Below are 19,501 nucleotides of genomic sequence, written 5' to 3'. Positions count from 1 at the left end.
ATTTAACGCGTAAACACTCAGGGGGGTTGCCAGAGGAGCAACAAGTGCCCACCGGTGTACCCAGCAGCTCTCGGTTTGCACCACACGGATACAGTCCCGCCCCACACTCACACCTGACCGTCAAGATGAACGTGCGTTGATACTTTATATGGGTCCGAGGTCCCTCAATAGAATAGGGGAAAGAAGACGGATCGGAAAAGTAGTTAGAATAATAAGAAATTTTCGGATCCGAAGATAATAGAGGTAATCGAGGATAAGTATAGACGAGATAATGATAATTACTATTGTAATAGCAGAAGTTATTTTATATGAAATATAATAGCTCACGAAGATATTGGAACACTTGTAGAAATCTTTTATGAATACATCATTTATGTTATACGAAATATTTTAAAATTTTATTAACACTACTATAAGACACGACTATCATTATTATATTAATAAAGTTTAATACAAATTCGAAAAAAATATATGGAAATTACAAGATATTTAGTATAAGTATATATTGTGTAACTAGGGGTAAAAAAAGACTTAAACATTCAATTATCCATTATATTAGTAAACATCGATAATTAATAAGAGCATATTTTCCATACTTGTTTATATGTTTAAGATGGTTATTTATACTGCATACTACACTTTTACTAAATATATGTATGTGTTTGTAGTGTATATATTATATATCTTATCTTCTATATATTTTTTCAGACTGATTTGAAAATTTATCATTATAACCATGATACTTGTCTCATTACAGTTTTAATGAAATTTGAAAATGTTTTTGTATAACATATGCTATATACGGAAATTTTCTACTTTTCGAAATTAAGATCTTGGATGTGCCGAACGTAGAAAAAGACAACGCAAATTAAAAAGCATGAAGGATTGAAAATCGAAGCGTTCGGCAAACATTAAAGCTATAAATTGAAACCTCTAACTAAAAGATTAAAATTTTTTATTTTTGAATTTTTTTTGAATTTTTTGAATTTTTGAATTTATTTTTGATTTATAATCAGTGAAATCTTTCCGACGTGTTTGTTACATTTTTCTGATTAAAATAAGACCACACACGATATAATTTGAAGAATATTTGTTTACTTAATAAATGATAATTAAATAAGTGATAATAAATATCAATAAGTAAATATAATCCAAAGTATTTCGTGGTTGGTTTCATTTTAATCAAAAAGATCTTACAAATACGTTAGTAAAGGTTTAATTTAAAACAAGGTCAAAAATAAAAAAGTTTCACTTTTGTATCAGTACCTACATAATCGCCTCAACGATGCGTCGTCCCCGCTGATTTGACGGAACCCTCCCCGCACTTCTTTTTTTGGCAATTATCGGATGTTTTTTATAAATAAAAGTTGGAAAATGCTTGAAAAAATTTTGAACACAAACTAGATTTTTTATAGTATGACATTTTTTCTAAATTAAGTATGATCGTTTTACTTAATTTTCATTTATGGAAATGATATTTTATAAACAAAAGTGCGATATATAAATGACATCGGATATAGTGAAATAGAAGAATAGAAATTTACAGAATTAGGTGATGCTGCAATAAGTTAAAAATATCTTATTACGTAATATAGTGACTTTATTTATTTGATAGATGAATTTATCTACAATGATTGAAACAGGAAACTATGCTATTTCTTAATGCAGTATTGTAGTACAACTACAAATCTAAATTTGTACAACTACTCAAATTCTGAGTGACAACTCACAACTAACAATTCACAACAACTCGACAACTAACAACTCGCAACTCTCTCGCAACTCAATTGCCTTTCTCCGCCAAAACTCTTTATCACAGTTTTCGTACTCCCACCACAAGTACGTGTTCCGCAGCCGTCCATGACCAATGATGGTCACGTACGCCTTTTCCAAGTAACTATTTTTCTGAAGGTCCGCGGACATACTAATGGGCCAGATGGCCCATTGGAATTTCCCGACCCCCCTGGTCTGTCAGCACTTCCACTTTTTATCTGCACTGTATTTCATCGGGTTTTTCTTAATCTTCCCATGATATTGCAGTAATAGAAGCGACAATTTTTAACAATCCTGTAAATTTAATGAAATTGTATGGTTTCGAAAAAGAATATATTTTCATGTCTTTTATTAAAGTAAATTTACAATAATTTTGAAACTCGATCAGAATAATCAAAAGCAGCAGTACTAAACTGAAATCTTTTGGAATAACTTATTAAAAAGCATGATTATATACTATTAAACATAAATATCTATTAAGGAAAGATCTATCGTGTATTTATACCGATGATCTTATTAAAAATGTATTATTTCCAATTATTATTAATTTTTCCGAGAATATATTTTATTACAATAACGTCGGGTTTCATTATCAACTTTGAAATTCACGAAAAATTAATTTTTTATTTTTATTATTCTGCGAGAAAGGGAAACAAATTCCGCAAAAAAAAAGATCAATAATTCCAACGAAAGATAATGGTACGTATCATCCAGTTTCGTGACAGGTGGTTCGGTATATAAATCTAACAACAAGGTACCGTCCGTTACTAATTATACACAATTAAACTAATCTTGTCTTAGCCTTTTCCTCTATTCGTTTTCTCAGTATACGGGAGGTGGAGCGCAAAAACGCGTCGCGCAAGCTTGCGTGCTGTTAAACGCGGATCGCTGTTCAGAGCAGAGATGCCGTTAAATGCAGTTGAATCGCCATGAAAGGATTCTCTTCCTGGTCTTGGCAAAAAGCCGCGTTTTAAGGCTGCTAACCGGACAAGTGGACACGCAAGGACCGACTATACACTGGACCATGCCAGCAGAGTACTTTTGCGGAGCAGAGATACGAGATTCTAGTGGACAGAAGACGATTCAGAACTTCCCTTTCTACGGCGTTTATACGGAAAGAAAGCATCCACCACAGTTTGGAACTTGTGATACATATGAACTTGCATTCTATTCTGCACGGGTAATTCTTCTGATATCATCGTTGCTTTTTTATTATGCTTTCATCTTGTTGACAAATAGCAAGAAACTGTTGCAGCGGAAATTGATTAAGAAAATTTATGGAGGATTTGGAGATAAAATTTATGTTAGTAGTCTTGAAGAAATATCAGATAAAGATGTTGCTGTCATTTATACTTATGATTTGATATAATTGGATATAATTCGATTTTGGATATAACATTATAAAGTACTTAATTATATTTTACTACTAAGAAAAGTTTCTTTTTATAAACAATTATGAATAAAAATATTTTAGTTTCCATACACATTACACAAGTTATTAGCAAATATAAATCAATAATTGTTTCTATTACTTTTCAGGCTTTATCCAATAGAGCGGTGCAAGAAATTTTTGTTTTCTCAATTTCTCAATTTCTTAATATTAAATTAAACCGAGTTGTTACTGAAGGAATAATAAGTTTGATCAAACAGCTAATTTTTATCAAGTCACAGTATTATAATTTTGCCGTGGATTCAGCTACTATCGTGTATCTAAATATTAAAATATTCATTAAAACGTTCTTAAATCTGCATATTTTCGAAGATCACTCAGGCTCGATAATTTTAATTCTAGAGAGAAAAATTTGAGAATTGATTTAGTATAAAGAAACTTGAAGTTTAATTACTTCTAGAATACATTGTTGAACTTATGCTCGAATAAAATGAATAATGTAACGTTTCTAACAATTAATATTAAATTTTATTGCATATTTGGTGAAGCTGCAAGAAGGCTATTTAATATAAATCTTTGTCAAACAATAAAATGCTAAATTCGGTCAAGTAATACTTCTAATTGGACATTAAGTAATATAATTAACGAGAAACATCCAAAAATTTACGATAAAAACATTTATTTTCATCTTTTAAGAAAACGATCTTAGATTGAAAAATATCAAAACTCTGCTGGAACATACTGTTTCATTATATTTGCATGATTCGACGAATATTTACTTTGTACAAAATACTTTCAGCCGAATACAACCAAGTTTACCTATGAGTACTAATTTATGTATATATTAGATGGTAGACTAATGCATAGCAAGAATGTACCGGACATTTTACAAAATTATGAAATTTGTTAAACTTAACAATAAACAATATAAAGCAATAATTGTCTTAACATATATTAATTATGAATTTGTCGAAAATTTCTACAAACTTTCTAAATAATGCAATATTTCATGGCAGTATTTCATTCCGTTGAGCTGACTGTTGAAATGAGTCTGATATTTGTGACTCTTGTAAAGAGTTTATCTTCTAATTTTTTTTATTAGGTTTACTTAGGATGCACGATGATTAGATAGTATCAGAAACGTTAATTTCCAATTAACGGCAATCTAAGTGCCGCGAACTCCTTTCTACGTACTCTTAGAGCTTCCTTTACTGATAAGGGAATATATGTTAACTGCTCCAAAGCAAGAATCAAAAGAGTTATGGAACTTTCTAATATGTTCTATTTAAAACATGGATCGTAGAACTCTTTTTAGAAAACTGCTCACATCATAAGTTCCGATGAGAACAGATAAAGAAAGTTCTTGAAAATAAAATTTTTGTTTTGAAAAGAACTCGTAAAATATAAAAATAAACATTTTTCTACAACTGAAATAAATATTTCACTCATCAATATTAAAAGAATTCTCAATTATTGTAACAAATAATGAATACTATTCAATGAATAGTACTACTACGATATTAAATAATTATTATAGTTAAATTGATATTATGAATATGTTATTTATTTGCAATATTTACATAAATATTTCACAGTCCAAAGCTTGTTTGTTTCTCTTTGAAATAAACTGCTGGGATGATGAGGACGTTACTGAATACATATGTGATATTTATATATTGTATATATTATCTATATATTGTATTATGAAATTGCCATGTATTTCAATTTATTTAAATTATAAAAAGATGATATCCAGGTATTATTCTTGACGTTCTCTTTTCTGTTCAATAGTTCTTATGAAAAATTATTTATGTTACTATTCTCATGTTTTTTATTCAATAAACATACGAATAGTATGATATTATATCCTTAAGTGAAAGTAGTACTTAATAATTTGATACTTCTATTTATCTTATGGTACCTTCCTTAATACATGAATTCTAATATAACTTGTCTCCATGGAACTTTTATTACACAGATTGTGAAATATCTGTTTCACGAGAACACTTTTCAAAGAAGTTCTTAAGGATAACATTTCTTTCCATAAAAATCGTACAGAAACAGATATTTTCTTAAACGAAACATAAGTTCGAACAGAATTAAAAAAAAATGAAAGATAATTGTTTAATTCTATTCCCGCTCTAAAGAGTAACAAGTACCGTTACAAATCGGTTTCAAACTACATTTTGGAAATACGGAGTTTATAATACTCCGATATGTTTATTTCGGTTTTTATAATACTCGTACATATTTACGCATTCCATATTTGAGAGATGAATTTAAAAGGTAAAAATGCATTCAATGTACATAAAATGCAAAAATATACAAAATATCCAAAGTATAGTATTTGTTATAACATTACTTGGGCGAAACAAATCTCTATTTGCGTTTCATTTCCTCAGATGTTTTTATAAAATTTGCATAAACATCTGAAATTCACTAATGGCAGTCGTCTCTAACATTTTACAATCTGCATGATCATATTATAAGCCTCGCCAACTTTAAATAGAGAGTTTACGTGTTACTTTATGTGTTTCGAAACGGAACAGTACCAATAATTAGATGAACGCAGCGCGAACGCCTTTTAATGGATAGTAGAAGGGACAAGAGATTTATCATCCATATAATCCAAAGAATCGATTTCTAAACGGACATCGTTTAAATATTTACGGAGACTTAAAGTTCCGCTCAACTGTTTCTTTTGATAAGAGTGAAACTTTCGGAATATTTACGATTACGGCAATTTCGTACTTATGTAAAAGCTGTTTGAGTTATCGCGTTTCCATTAAAAACTGAAATTGCGAAGCCTGGCCGGTCGTTCTAAAAGCGGTACAGTTTCTTTTTATTCCCGAAGCTAAGAACTGGAATGAAATTCGTTTGAACGAAGTTTAAATTACCCCTTTAGTCCATCCGATCCTCGACCGCGGCAGTCCTACCTTCACACTAATTGACTTAATTTCTGCACTGATTACGAAGGTTATTTGCAGCTGCTTTAAACGTTGTAGAATTGGATCTGTATCTTTTCGAACGATTCATCCGCGGCCCCATGAAATACCAAATATCTTTGATAGAATTACTTTCATGCCGATACCAGTTTCTCGTCGTTCGTTGCCTTCTATTTTAAAAGGTATTAATGCGAATTAATTCTGTCAGAGGCAAGATTGCAGTTTTATTCGCAACTCCATGGCCAGATAAATGAATCTATATTAGAATGTAGTTCTGAATCTTTTCTTCAAAATTGTATTAATTGTATTTTGAAACAACCGAAAACACCTTACAATATAATTGGTGAAACGAAGGATAATGGAAGAATAAATTTTGCATTGATTAGATAGTCGATTGATAAATATGGTTGTCTGATGCGCACTTTAATTAAACCTTAAGTAATTTTGACGTTTTAGTCCATGTCTCTATTTCGCTATAATTTACATTTAATATCATATTTTATTAAGATGTTTATGGGCATTGACTTGCTAAAATGTAATTTAATTATAAGATTACAGATAGGTAGATTCTAAACGATTTTATAAAAACTGTAGTACAGATTATTATAATACAATTTTTTTTATTTTTTTAAGAATTTATTTTTAAGAGTTAATATTCGAGATGAGCAAGAAATAAATGCCCAAACTTTGATACCGTATTCCATTGTTCCTAATGCTAGAAAAAGATCATATATACATAGATCCAAAAACTCTTCCTCCTCGATATAGAGACACACTTTGTTTACATCGAAACTTTGCTAGAATAGCTGTCAGGTGTGCAATTTCAAACACTGTCATCATTTCTTCTGTTAGAAGTAAATATGTTAGAGCAAGATATGTTAACATTGAAGGCAGCGTGTTTCATAGTATATCAGTATGTATCTGAACGTTTCGTAGTGAAAACAGTGCTATCAGAATGATATATCCTAATTTCGAGTAAGCAGATATTCACTTTACGTATGGGCGAGCTAACCGGAATACCAGAAAAGCTCAAAATCTTAGAAAATCTAGACATTCCTTGCTTATTACAATTAACCGAGGATGAGACAAACGTGTTCGAACAACTGAAGTTGAAAATCAGGTACTTGGACGCGTCGAAAAAATCCAAAACTAAGCACAAGACAGATAACATTGGATATGCAAAACGTTTCTCGTGAAAATATACGACAAATTTTATGAGAAAATCTGTTGGATCCGTGTAATATGCAGCAAGTATAAGAATTTCTGCCACTAGAGTATCAATCACGAATAATCTTTCGTCAATGCTACGTGTAATAGTACATTAGTTTAGGATATTTCGAAATATTTGTATATAGTCTTCACGGATGAGGCAAAATTTATGCAAGGCGCTATTGTCAATTTTCATAACAAACATCTATGGATGAATAAAAATCCACGTGTCATTCATCAATCTAGAGAGCAATAAGTAAAGTATGGGCTGATTATTGAAGACTTCTTTATTGCAGCATCTTTTCTTTTGTTTATATTTAATGGTAGAAATTACACACAATTTCTGTAAAATGATTTTTCTACGGTATTAGATGACATGCTGTGTGCAATACGCAGTCAAATGTGTTTTATACAGAACGGAGCTTTGAAGTTTTATTTGTGGTGACTTCTTAAAAGTTAAAAGTGTTTATGATCATAACCCTATCGATAGTCTGGAAATACTCAAAAACGGGATTATTGCTGCATGTGAAGAAATTCGGAATACATCAGAAATTTTTGAACATTTTCGACAGTCTTCGAAACTTCGATGCGGAATATGCATTGTTGTGGAAGGAAATCATTTTCAGCAATTAAATAAGTTCTAAACATTTCTACAAATACTCCATTATAATCGAAGCGTCTATATCGCAGAAAAAAGAATTTCTCGGACCTTTGTTTATATGATCCTTTTTCATCGTTAGGTAGATACCAAAGTTTGGCCACCTATTTTATTGTCACCTTGTGAATACAAGATGAACAACGTAACTTGATCACTTGAATACTTCAATTGTTTTTGATGATAGGAAAAAATATCGGAGGAAAAAATGTTTGGTCGGAATGTTATGATATTCGATATTACGAAGAATAAAAGATTTTTCTCAAGATTATCGATGTTTTTTTAAAGTGAAAGTACATGTAATTGTTGTACCATTATGTTTGATGAAAATTAAGAGTATTTTCATTCTTTCTTACTGTAATGGTTCATGATTACAAGTGCGTTCTTGAAATCTCGTAATAATACTGAATTATGTCTTTTACAACTATAATACTATGTAATAGCGGATATGAAACGTTTCAATGTTCATAAACAATATGCAAAAGATTATACCACTTTAATCATAAAGTAACGTCGTGTTTATGTACGAGTATTTTAGTACATGTGTTTCGCTCTTATTCTCTAAAAAATCTCTAAATTTTTTGTACTCAAGCTCACATGAAGGTCATGGTACATATTATAAATCATTGGTTTAGTCTTGACGTTGGCTATCCCGCCACGATAATAAAATTACGCACTCTCATTTAAAAAAAAACATTTCCCGTTATTTGGTGAAGTTAGTAAAGTATTTTAGACGATTTCTATTCACTTATCAATATCTATGTTAATAGATATAATTTATCGACATGATAATCGCTTATAAATATCGCTATGTTAATCGATGATGTTTATCTGTCTAAGTGTTTAGAAGAATCTTCTTTATCTGCTTTCTAATTTAGGAACTAATAAATTTAGAGATTAAAAGATTCTCAAACAATAGGCATTTTTATAAAGTTTAATAATGGTAAACATTAATTTTACATGTCTGTATATTAGCGTTTAAAAATCAATTTTACCAACTGATAACATTCTATTTTAAAAATCATAAACAATGATCATTGTAGATCCTTTTATTCGTAACTCTATAATTAAACTACATTGATTCTTCATATGAAAGAAAGCTAACAAACATCCCAGACAAAATAGTCTTCTACAATATCTCCAACATTTTATCTACCCGTCAATTAATCATTGATTCATTAATGGTCAACATATTTTCAATCAGTTTACATAATTAATAAATTGTGTTTTTTAATAGTATGATTATTCAAATAGAAATAGAAAGAAATTCCGTTTATTTGTCACTATTTCTTTCAGTTTAAAGAATTTGAGATATTTATAACACAGTGATAAATTATTTTCGTTTTAAATCGTGGACGACCTTCTTATCTTCTAATGTCTGTAATTTATATAACTTCTATAAAGTCTATAGTATTTTAATACATTTTTTAGATCTTAATAAAATAATATACCTACATATTACTTTATTTACATCGTTCAATAACGCTGTATTTACGCAACATTCATCTAATTTCTATTGCTCGATCCTTAATGGGTTAAACGGCGTTACTAGTGAATCTTTCGTTGAACGGGGGGAACAAATCGGTGGCAAGAGGCAACGAATCATTTTAATCTCTGACGATAGAATCTCTCGTGAGGAAGTTTAAATTACGTTCGAAGGAGAGCAGCGTGCAGCTCGTCATTCAACCCCCGCGGCCATCATTGCCTTCTTTAACTTTCACAGAAAGGAAGACTTGGTCTGGGCTGGTAGAACCGGCAGTCAGCCGAGTATCTCTGGAACTTAACTTTCTTCCTGATTGACGTTCGGTTATTGTCGCATTTGCATAACTCACCCCAGCGTCGCGGGTCAGGTTCCTTTCGCGTCTTCTCTTCTGTCGCCGCGTCTCGAGGATGCTAACCAAGAGACAAGGACGTGAGCGCAAGACGGCAGGCTGAGCCAGACGAAGTCAGTAGAAAAGGTCGAGGGAACAAGCAACCGGTGAAGAGAGGAGGGAAAAGGGAAAGACGTCGTCGAAAGAACGGGAGAAGAATGCGGGAACGGCCGCGTGTCAAATCGAATTTGCCTCATTTGCCCTGAGCGGCGACTCTGCCGGCACGAGAATCTATTAGAATAATTTTTATGAATCTAATTTTAAATTCCAGCGAACGAAGTTACTTTACTGTCACGCTGTCAGCGGCTCTTTATTAAGTGGTCCTTCTTGCACAGCCGGTCCACGCAGCCGGAACTCGCAACCCATCGGAAACGAATAATTTAAATAATTTCTCCCGTCTAATTTCCCACCGCGTGGTCAATGTCGCGCGGGGAAACGAGATTTCGCCGATTACTGCCCGGATACGCTCGATTGTATTATTCAAAATACTAGCGATCCGCGCGAACTCGGCCACGCGCAACTGAATCACGCCGCATCGGTTAACTAACTCCCCTCGACCAGTTGTATTCGATTAAAGACCACCGACAATTATCATCTGCTTTTCGCTTGTCACCAAGATGTCCTAACGATTTGACTTACGTTTCGCCGTTTCGTCATAATGTAAAGGAATGTATTTTGAAATTGTTTTGCAACCAAGTTTGATGCTATCGATGATCTTTGCTTTAACCTTCTGTAATGGAACGTTACTAGAAAGTTCGTATACATATATAATACATATATAATATACACATGTAATATGTAATATATATTATTATATGTATGCCATATGCAGGATGCCTCGGTACAGGTAGTACATACAACTGGGAATGAGTTCCTGATGAAAAATAAAGTAAAGTGGTAAAGTGTGGCAAGTGTAGTCGTGCACGGAGAATGTTCAAACTTAATTTACTCGGAAACGAAGCCGCAAATAAGAAGTTGCTATTCTATATTTCCGATTTATTTTTTCATAAAGAATCCACCAATGCCCGGTTGTACTACCTATACCGACACACTTTATACTATATACTTCTATTGGGTTGTTCTATTACCACCTAATGACAAAATCCGCAATCACTTAGTTGCTAACCCAATATATAGTACGTATACTATATAGTACTCATGTATCTATATTTTTTAATTCTCCTTTTATCTATTCATCACTGCATTTATAGCGTATATTATACTATTATATTGATACTTAACAATCTATTTATAATAATTATTACTTCATAATAGACTACGGATATTTATACAAATTCATAATGTATATATAATATATATAATTTTATGATATATACATATAGAGTAAGTTCTAGATCGTGATTTTGTTCATCTATTAAATATTATAAATAATATTATACTTTGAAAGTTTCATATATATTTCCGTATGAATTTTTGTACTTTCATATTGATGCATAAAAACTCGCAGTCTACTTATATGCAAATGAAACTCTATATATTTATGTTTCAATGTTTATAAGGTAAATAAATGAAGTCTTATCTGTATTCCACACACATTTCTGTATAGTACAGAAACTATGCCTGGCTTAATGTTGCAACATCATGCGTCGTATTGCGCAAAATTATTAATCCCTTGCTGTTCATCACATCCTTTGTACTCCATTCCTTCAAGAAGGTATTCATAATGTACCTATACTTTTACATTTTCTAATTAAATTCTGATATAGCTGGATTAAATATCTTCAAGTAGTAATATTTTTAAAAAACCGTATGTTTTGTCCATTAAGTGTGAAAGAAATGTGAAATGAAATACAGTCTCGTTCCTACATGAGGTATAACCACAAAGAGTTTGGTGTATAATAAGGCATGGTTTACAATGATCAAATTTTTTCCTGAATTATGATAACAACTGTATTAGTAACTTTAATTTGCTATATATAACTTGCTATGTGCTTTCATTTTCCATTTATTTGCAAACATTAATGTAGGTGTATAACTTCAGTTAATAAATCTTCAATGTATTTTTAATACAAGAATATTATTTATTTTTAAATTATATTCTATTAAATAAGAACTTATCGATTTAAAATAAATAATAATGATACTGAATCAATTATTTGCATTAAATATCTCTAATATATATACATACACTCTTGTGCTTCAAAACATTAGTTTATTCTTAATTGAATACTTTCGTTATACCTCACGATTTCATTCAAATTTTTTATTCCATCGTTACTTAGAAAGTTAAGAATTTTTAAATGATTTCAAATAGTATCAGTACAATATAATATTGTAATTGTATAATATCATAAGATATTTATTTGTAATTTAAACAATATTAGGATTAATTCCTTGTATTAACATATTTAATACTAATCATGTAAAAATTATATGTTATAATAGTATAATTATATGGTTTAGTAGTATTATGTGTATAGTATACATAGTCTCACACTTTACTGTTTATGTAAAGTTAAGTCGTTTTTATATAAAATTGTTGTATATCAGTGCAAAATTACATTTAAATTAATTGCTTTAATTAAAACAGTACACAGTATCAGTACAACAGAAAGCAACTTTACGTAATCGACATTAGAGTGAAAAAGACGTATTTTTATGCGATCAGTATGAAATCAATTTCGATCAATCGAAAAACGAGCTCCTACTGTTTTTACAAAGAAAACTAGAAAACGAACTTTAGTAGGACACTATAACAATTCCCAAAATTTCGTTCTATCGCTTTTTCTATCTGCACATTATGAGTATCTATACGTTATTAACTCTTTGACAATACAACGTAAGAGAAATTCAAGTAAGCTGTCAAATATAGTATTATAAATTTCATACGTGAAATGTCATTATAGCGTAATTTACTGCCTATAAAAAGTCGAAACTGCACATTTTTTGCATCTGATACCAGGAATGCAAAAAATTTTAAGGATAAATAAATAATTATTTTCTAAATTCATCTTGAGTTTTTTCTTATTTTATTACATTGTTAGAGGATTAATTTGATCACTAAATTTTTCAAAAATAAAAAGATAAAGAATGCCAGAAAGAGAATACCAAATATCTCGAGTCGTAGTCGAGTTTTACAACAATCACCAAGAAGCACCTGTGACAAGTGCAGAAACCCATCCAGAGACCCCATTTTCCTCATTCCGCAAGATTTTCGACGATTCTCGAGGAGCAACGGGCCGTGACGTCGAAGGCTCCGCTCCTCGGAGCACCAATTACGATTACCGAACGACCGTCACTTGCCATTATCGGATAGTTAACCCGGTAAATGGGGGAAAGAATGCTCCTCCTCGAGATGATGATGGCGATGATTTGATTCGCTAGCCTCGAGGAAGCAAGAAAAAATCGCGATAAGGCGCGGGCAGCCAGCGAAGCATGGAATTCCACCAGGCAGATGGAGTATCTCGACGCGGCCTATATTCGTGGTTTATTTTAGAACCACACTGAGTCAATCTCGGCTATGCACGCGCAAGCGTCCATCCGATACACCGAGGAACGCGTACACCGATTACAATTCGCTGGACATCATAGGTGCACGCGCCGTAAGCGATCCGCGAACTATCACGTACAACTTTCTCGTCCGTACTGATACCGAGCGAAAAATCAAAAGGGCCATTAGCATGTTATAGTACATCTTGTAACCATATTACAGGCATTTATGCATTTATAAGATATTTGAAGGGTCGACAATGTGTATGATGCACATACAGTATGTCATATAATAGGTGGTATAATCGAGTAGGAGTTGATTCCACATGAAAAAATAAAACGAAAATATAGAATAAAACTTCTTCATATATGTTTCTTTCCGAAAAGATATGTTCAAACCTAGTTTTTTTGAAAATGAAGCTCTAAGCAGAAAAATTTTATTTTACACTTTTTACTTATTTTCGCACGTAGAATAACTTCCTGCTGATTTAGTATTTTAGACAAGTTTAAGTATTCGTGACAAATTTTCAAATTGGGTTTTCTCGGGAACGAAGTGTCATGTGAATAAATTTATTGCATATTTCCGATTTATTTTTTCACACAGGATTACCCTCTGCTGGCTTTTACTACCACTCACATGACACCCGATAATACGTAAAAATATTGTATATAAAATATTTAGTAGGTGAAACGAATCTCCGTTCAGATTCGATTTTTTTAATTGTGCTCATATAAATACGAATGTATGCAAATTGTTCGACAGTTCGCGGTAGATCGCGCCAACGAGAGTCGTAAATTCTCGTTACGATTAGATCATCGATGTTACGAATTGGTCGATCCCTTACTTCAATTAGGATAATAGAGGTAGTTGACTGATTATAACACTGAAGTAACAGGTTGTAATATATACTTTATTTCAACAGCTTTGTAGATATAAATAGTTACGCGTGCGTGTAGGTGCGTGTAGACGTATTCGCAGAGACGTGTGAATAGTAAGTTAAAACTGATGACTGATCAATGAACGAAAAACCAGTCAAGACATTAACTGGTCAACGGATGAAAAACCAGTAAGAGACTTTTTTGACTGATCTAAGGATGATAAACCAGTGAAGTTCAACGACGACGCTGTCGCAGAGGAAAATTATTGGAGGGGGGGGGGGGGCACTACCGGTCGCTAACGGGTGGAAATGACTGTTAAACATGGGAAAAACTTGACCTTCCTATTTTTTACCTAATTGAACAATAACCATAAGGAACGTCTCGATTTGAAAATCTTTTATAACAATTAAGGGGCTTGAAAGTAAAATAAAAATCCTTAGTTTTATGACAGTTCCTTAGGATTATTGCGGTCTGCAATTAAAACTGAATTATATACAACTGATTTATTTAAAAATGAATATTCAAATGAAAAAAGTCGTCTCGTATTTTATTTGTATGTAATTGAAACACAAATAAATTTGCACAAATTTTCTCTATTACCTATTTTTTAATATAAATTTTCTATTACCCATTTTCCAAATAATATTTTTAATACTTAGAATGCTTAGACAGTTTAAAAATTTGCTGTGAGAATGACTAAATATTTGTCGCTATCAATGTCATCGTGGTTGTAACATTAATACATTAAACGCGAGAAACAAATTATCTTGTCATGTTAGCATGTCCTCAACAGGTCCGTAACTAATTAATTTACTACATGAATTTGGCAACTGTAATTACATCTGAAAATATCAAAACTTACTTATTTTCATTAAATTCATAACAAGTTGTATAAATTAATGAGACATTACTATAACGCTATTAATACACGTTACGTGATCAATGTCATATTGTTAATCGAATATTACAGCCGATAGTTGGATTTGATTCTTGTAACACAAATATATTCATTATTATCCGTTTCAATTTCATCTACGACAAGTTTTGTTACAAGTTAATAATATATTTTATTGTAAAAAATGTTGTATATAAACCGTATATGATTTTGAAAAAATATAGAATTCTAATTAATTGTTCAGCATTTATTCATACACAAATTAGACAATATAATAGATATGCGATTTACAATGTATATCAAGGAAAACAGATTACTCGATAGATTAGTATAATATCGATAGTCTTATTTCGCACATAATACATGCTCTCGCGCGACATTAAATACTGGCTAAACAAAAATTGTAAGAAAATGTACATGAAACATAATTTTATATCAGTAGAGTATAAAATATATCTATAATTTAAAAAGTTGAGAGAAAGATGCATAGTGTATAATGTAATATAACCAGAGAATTACTTATCCAAACGACTTTAGTATTTTGAAAAATGATGAATGCTTAAATGATAAACATTTTATTCTGAATATTGGAAAAAATATGCTCGCTGTATAACCATGACTACAACCACGACCAAATCGGCAGCTGTGCCGGTCCGCTTTGCGATGAGGCGGTAGGGCAACTGGAAAATAAAAGATAATCTAGACCTAATCCAATACTCCCGACTCAAATTCAGCCAAAGTAAGCCATACAGTTTAAGAGTAGTAAATTTTAGAAAAGGTGTCGTCAAAATCCACGAGAACGTTGCACATCAACAGGTTGATCGAAATTTTTTAGGGTTTATTTTCGTCAAAAACGACCCTAATTTTCGGTTTCAGTGATTTTAAAAATCTTTAGAAAGTGTCATTGTAGTCGAATATTTTGCGGTACAGATAATATAGTAGAGTCAAATTTCTATTGTTAATTTTGACACGTAAAATAAACTTTGTATAAATTCTGCCATAATTTCTAAAATCCAAACTATACATTTATTTAGTGTGTCCTCCAAGCACATACAGTTTTTCAGTTTTACGAGTAAGAAGAAAATTGAAATATCATGTAAATCTATGCATATTCTATTAAAATTAGCCCTCATATAACTAATAATACTGTACGCCCCAAAATAACTTTTAGGAAAATTGCTATTGTTATAAATTATCTCCCATAAAGATTTATTGGTTAATAGAATTCTATCGTAAGTGGAATTATATACCAATTTAGAAATTATGATTAGCCTACATTTTTCCAAACTTAAATATATCTAGGAATGTAGTGTAGTATCGTGGACGGATTGTTTGGAAGATATCGAGTGTGTGTTGTCAACGTTGTCATGGAGTGTTGTTAGCGTATTTTAAAAAGAACTGTTGTAACGAAGTTAGTTAGTGACGAATAGTGATTGCGTAAACACAGATTAACGGGGCATCAAACGATATTATAACAATTATACCGTTAACAAACCTACTAACACTATACGATTTTCCTACATATATTATAATCTCAACTATAATGTTATTTCGTTCATGGTTTAATCAAATCTGTTTTGAAAAAATTAATATATTTACTATTATAATACAATGATAATAGTACAGTTATAAAACTGTATTTATAATAGATAATTACAGTCAAATGATATATTATAGTATCGGGGGAAAACCCTGAGTAATTAAGAAGGTCTGTTTAACCATGGGACATACGCGTGCCGGGTATATAGTATAATATCGAGAAAAACCCTGTGTAAGCAAGAGGGTCTACTTGACTATGGGACATGTGCGAGCCAGGTATATCGGATACAGGGATATAGGGTATAAAAGGTAGCCGTTAGTGAATTGATGGGTTCTTTAGTGTTGCCGGCATTGTGGAGCTATTTAGTGTTGCCAGCGTGGCCGGGGAGTGTTGCCGGCGTTGTCGGGTGCTTTAGTGCTGTCAGCGTTGTCGAAGAGTGTCGTCAGCATTGTCGAGGAGTGTCGTCAGCGTTGTGTAGGAGTGTGGTCGGCGTGAAAGAGAGCTGTTATGACGAGAGGAGTTAGTGACGAATGATGACTGCGTGCATATAGGCTGACGAAGCATCATACTTGATTTTGTGTTGTGAATGATACTGAAATAAATCATACCGTTGCTAAAACTACTGGCACATTATTCTTATTTTCCTATAATATTATATAATATAATATAATAATAAATATATCATAATAATTATAGTAATATTTATTACAATTATAATAAAAATATAAAATGTAAAAATCTTCTCTAGTGACGTATTTATTTTCATTTTGAAGTAGTTTCTCACCTCGGTTAACATAAACCACAGATCTACATACTATTGAATTTATTACACAAGGGAAATATTTACTTAATACGTATATTTTGCATTAAAATTATTTATCATTTTTGTTTTGTACTACCTTAATATAGGATTAAAGTTTTATAATTTTTTGCTTATACTTATGACAATTTTACACTATTTTTACCCATACATCATAGGGTTAAGTTTATATGGAACAAAGTATATATGGAAACTGGAGGAACATTCCACATCCATTTGAAAATTAAAGTTGACTGCAATGTAAGAATTTAACAATATAATTAAAAGAAAGAGATTCTTAATCGCGGATTTTAATAATATGAAAACATATAAGATTTTCGTTTGTAAGCAATATAGTTTTCTGATTGGAGCTGAATGTTACTTTGTACCTATGTTTAACGAAATTGCGAAACATATAAAAATTTAATTGAATTGCTCAGTATGAGCCTCTGAAAGACTCGTTTTACAATTTAGTTAAACGATTTAGTTTAGTTTAGTTTATCATTCAATATCATTTAAATTGCTTACGACTATACCAATTTACGTCTTCGTTATATCATTATACCGCTTATTATACAACCCAATCTATTTATAACAATGATTACTTCCTATTTCAACTATCAAACGGGGAGCTATAACTATCAGTCAAAAATTTTAAACATTTTCATTATGGAAGAAAATTTGAATTTAAGTCAACAGAACAGTTTCTCCAAGAATCCTGTACGCGTTATATTATTTAGAGTTTAGAAAGTGTCATTGGCGATATGCGCGCTAATCGCGGCTCACAAACAGATATGTATCACGTGCAGACCGCTGTATGATTTATCGTAACATGTACATTATAGTGCGTATATTGCGTTCAATAAAGACATTGGCTTTTAGTTAGCTATTATTTCTGTTATTATTCGAGCATATTTTGCTATTCTTCTTATATAGTGTATAGTGGCTCAGATATTAAAAATTAAATATTATTATTAATCTCTTAGGTACGATACGTCACTATAGTGACTTTCGCGGATGTCATCTTATATTACGACGCACCACTATAGTGGCTTTCGCGGATGTCATCTTATATTACGATTCGCCACTGTAATGGCTTTCGCGGATGCCATCTTATATTACGACTCGCCACTATAGTGGCTCACTCTACTGACTCATTCGCTCACCGTTTGAGCTAAATCATCTTCATCATTCATTTTTATTCTTCATTCATTTGTCTTGCTTCACGCTTTTTTGCCCTCACAACGTTTTATAACAGTGTTAATACTATACAGAGAGAATATATAGTCTTTATTTTTGGTACGCCATTGTCAGGTATCAATTGTTGCTTTTCGTTTAAATAAATATACCATTATTAGATGCTCTTTTTAATATGCCAATCCGTATCCTTATAATTTTTTAGAACCTTCGACCTCAAAATGTCGCTTCAAAATAGAAAACGAGGAGCAATTTGAAAACACTATTGCGCTATGAGTGTGAAAATTGTGATCTGGATCTATGTGTCGTACTGTGCTTTAAAATATGTCACACTCAATTGTGTTATTAATTATTAAAGTTAAAGTATATGCATCATATCTTTAAGAAAAATTATAATTTAATTATCAAAAACTTTATTCCAATGTGCTTGCATAGAGAACATTATTGCAGTGCTGTATGGTTTATACATAAGTCGCGTCAAACTCTGCCGTACAGAGAAACAGTCCCGCTCAAAATTCAACCGTACCTAAGATGTTAATGAAATCCAAGAACTCTTAGATATTCTAGAAAAAAATATATTTATCTACGTTCAAGATTAGCTACGTTTCTGCGCATACTTTACGCTGAGATTAGAAATTCTAATCATGCTATTGGCAAATTTAGTAAATGTGTGGCTTAGATTTTAGTCCTCAGATGGTAGGATGGCAAACTACTGAAAGTAGGTTCTTCGATCTTTTTGTTCATTTATTCAAATCAGCTGATTTATTTAATTACTAATACTCAGTAGCTTTTAAATAAGCTATTTTAAGATTTTTTAAACTGAGGAAGTGTTCTTTCAGAGCTATTCTATACAACAGTCCTTTCTGTTGTTGAGAGGCTTAAACAGCTGTTAATGTAT

At 31.5% G+C, this 19,501-nt stretch overlaps 2 protein-coding genes across 2 annotated transcripts in view; both read right to left on the bottom strand.

Annotated features, from left to right (window-relative positions):
• foxo (forkhead box, sub-group O) overlaps nucleotides 1-19,501 on the bottom strand; it is a 300,058-nt gene that overhangs the window by 54,483 nt on the left and 226,074 nt on the right. The gene's annotated exons all lie outside the window — the stretch shown is intronic.
• LOC117161805 (uncharacterized) lies at nucleotides 9,505-13,283 on the bottom strand. The gene is given in 3 exon segments (XM_076621069.1): nucleotides 9,505-9,865; nucleotides 12,981-13,056; nucleotides 13,059-13,283. Coding segments are annotated over 3 exon segments (339 nt in total). The 5' UTR covers nucleotides 13,111-13,283; the 3' UTR covers nucleotides 9,505-9,654.

Source organism: Bombus vancouverensis, chromosome 1, assembly GCF_051014615.1.
Source record: "Bombus vancouverensis nearcticus chromosome 1, iyBomVanc1_principal, whole genome shotgun sequence".
NCBI lineage: Eukaryota > Metazoa > Arthropoda > Insecta > Hymenoptera > Apidae > Bombus > Bombus vancouverensis.
This window is presented reverse-complemented; position numbering and strand designations above follow the sequence as displayed.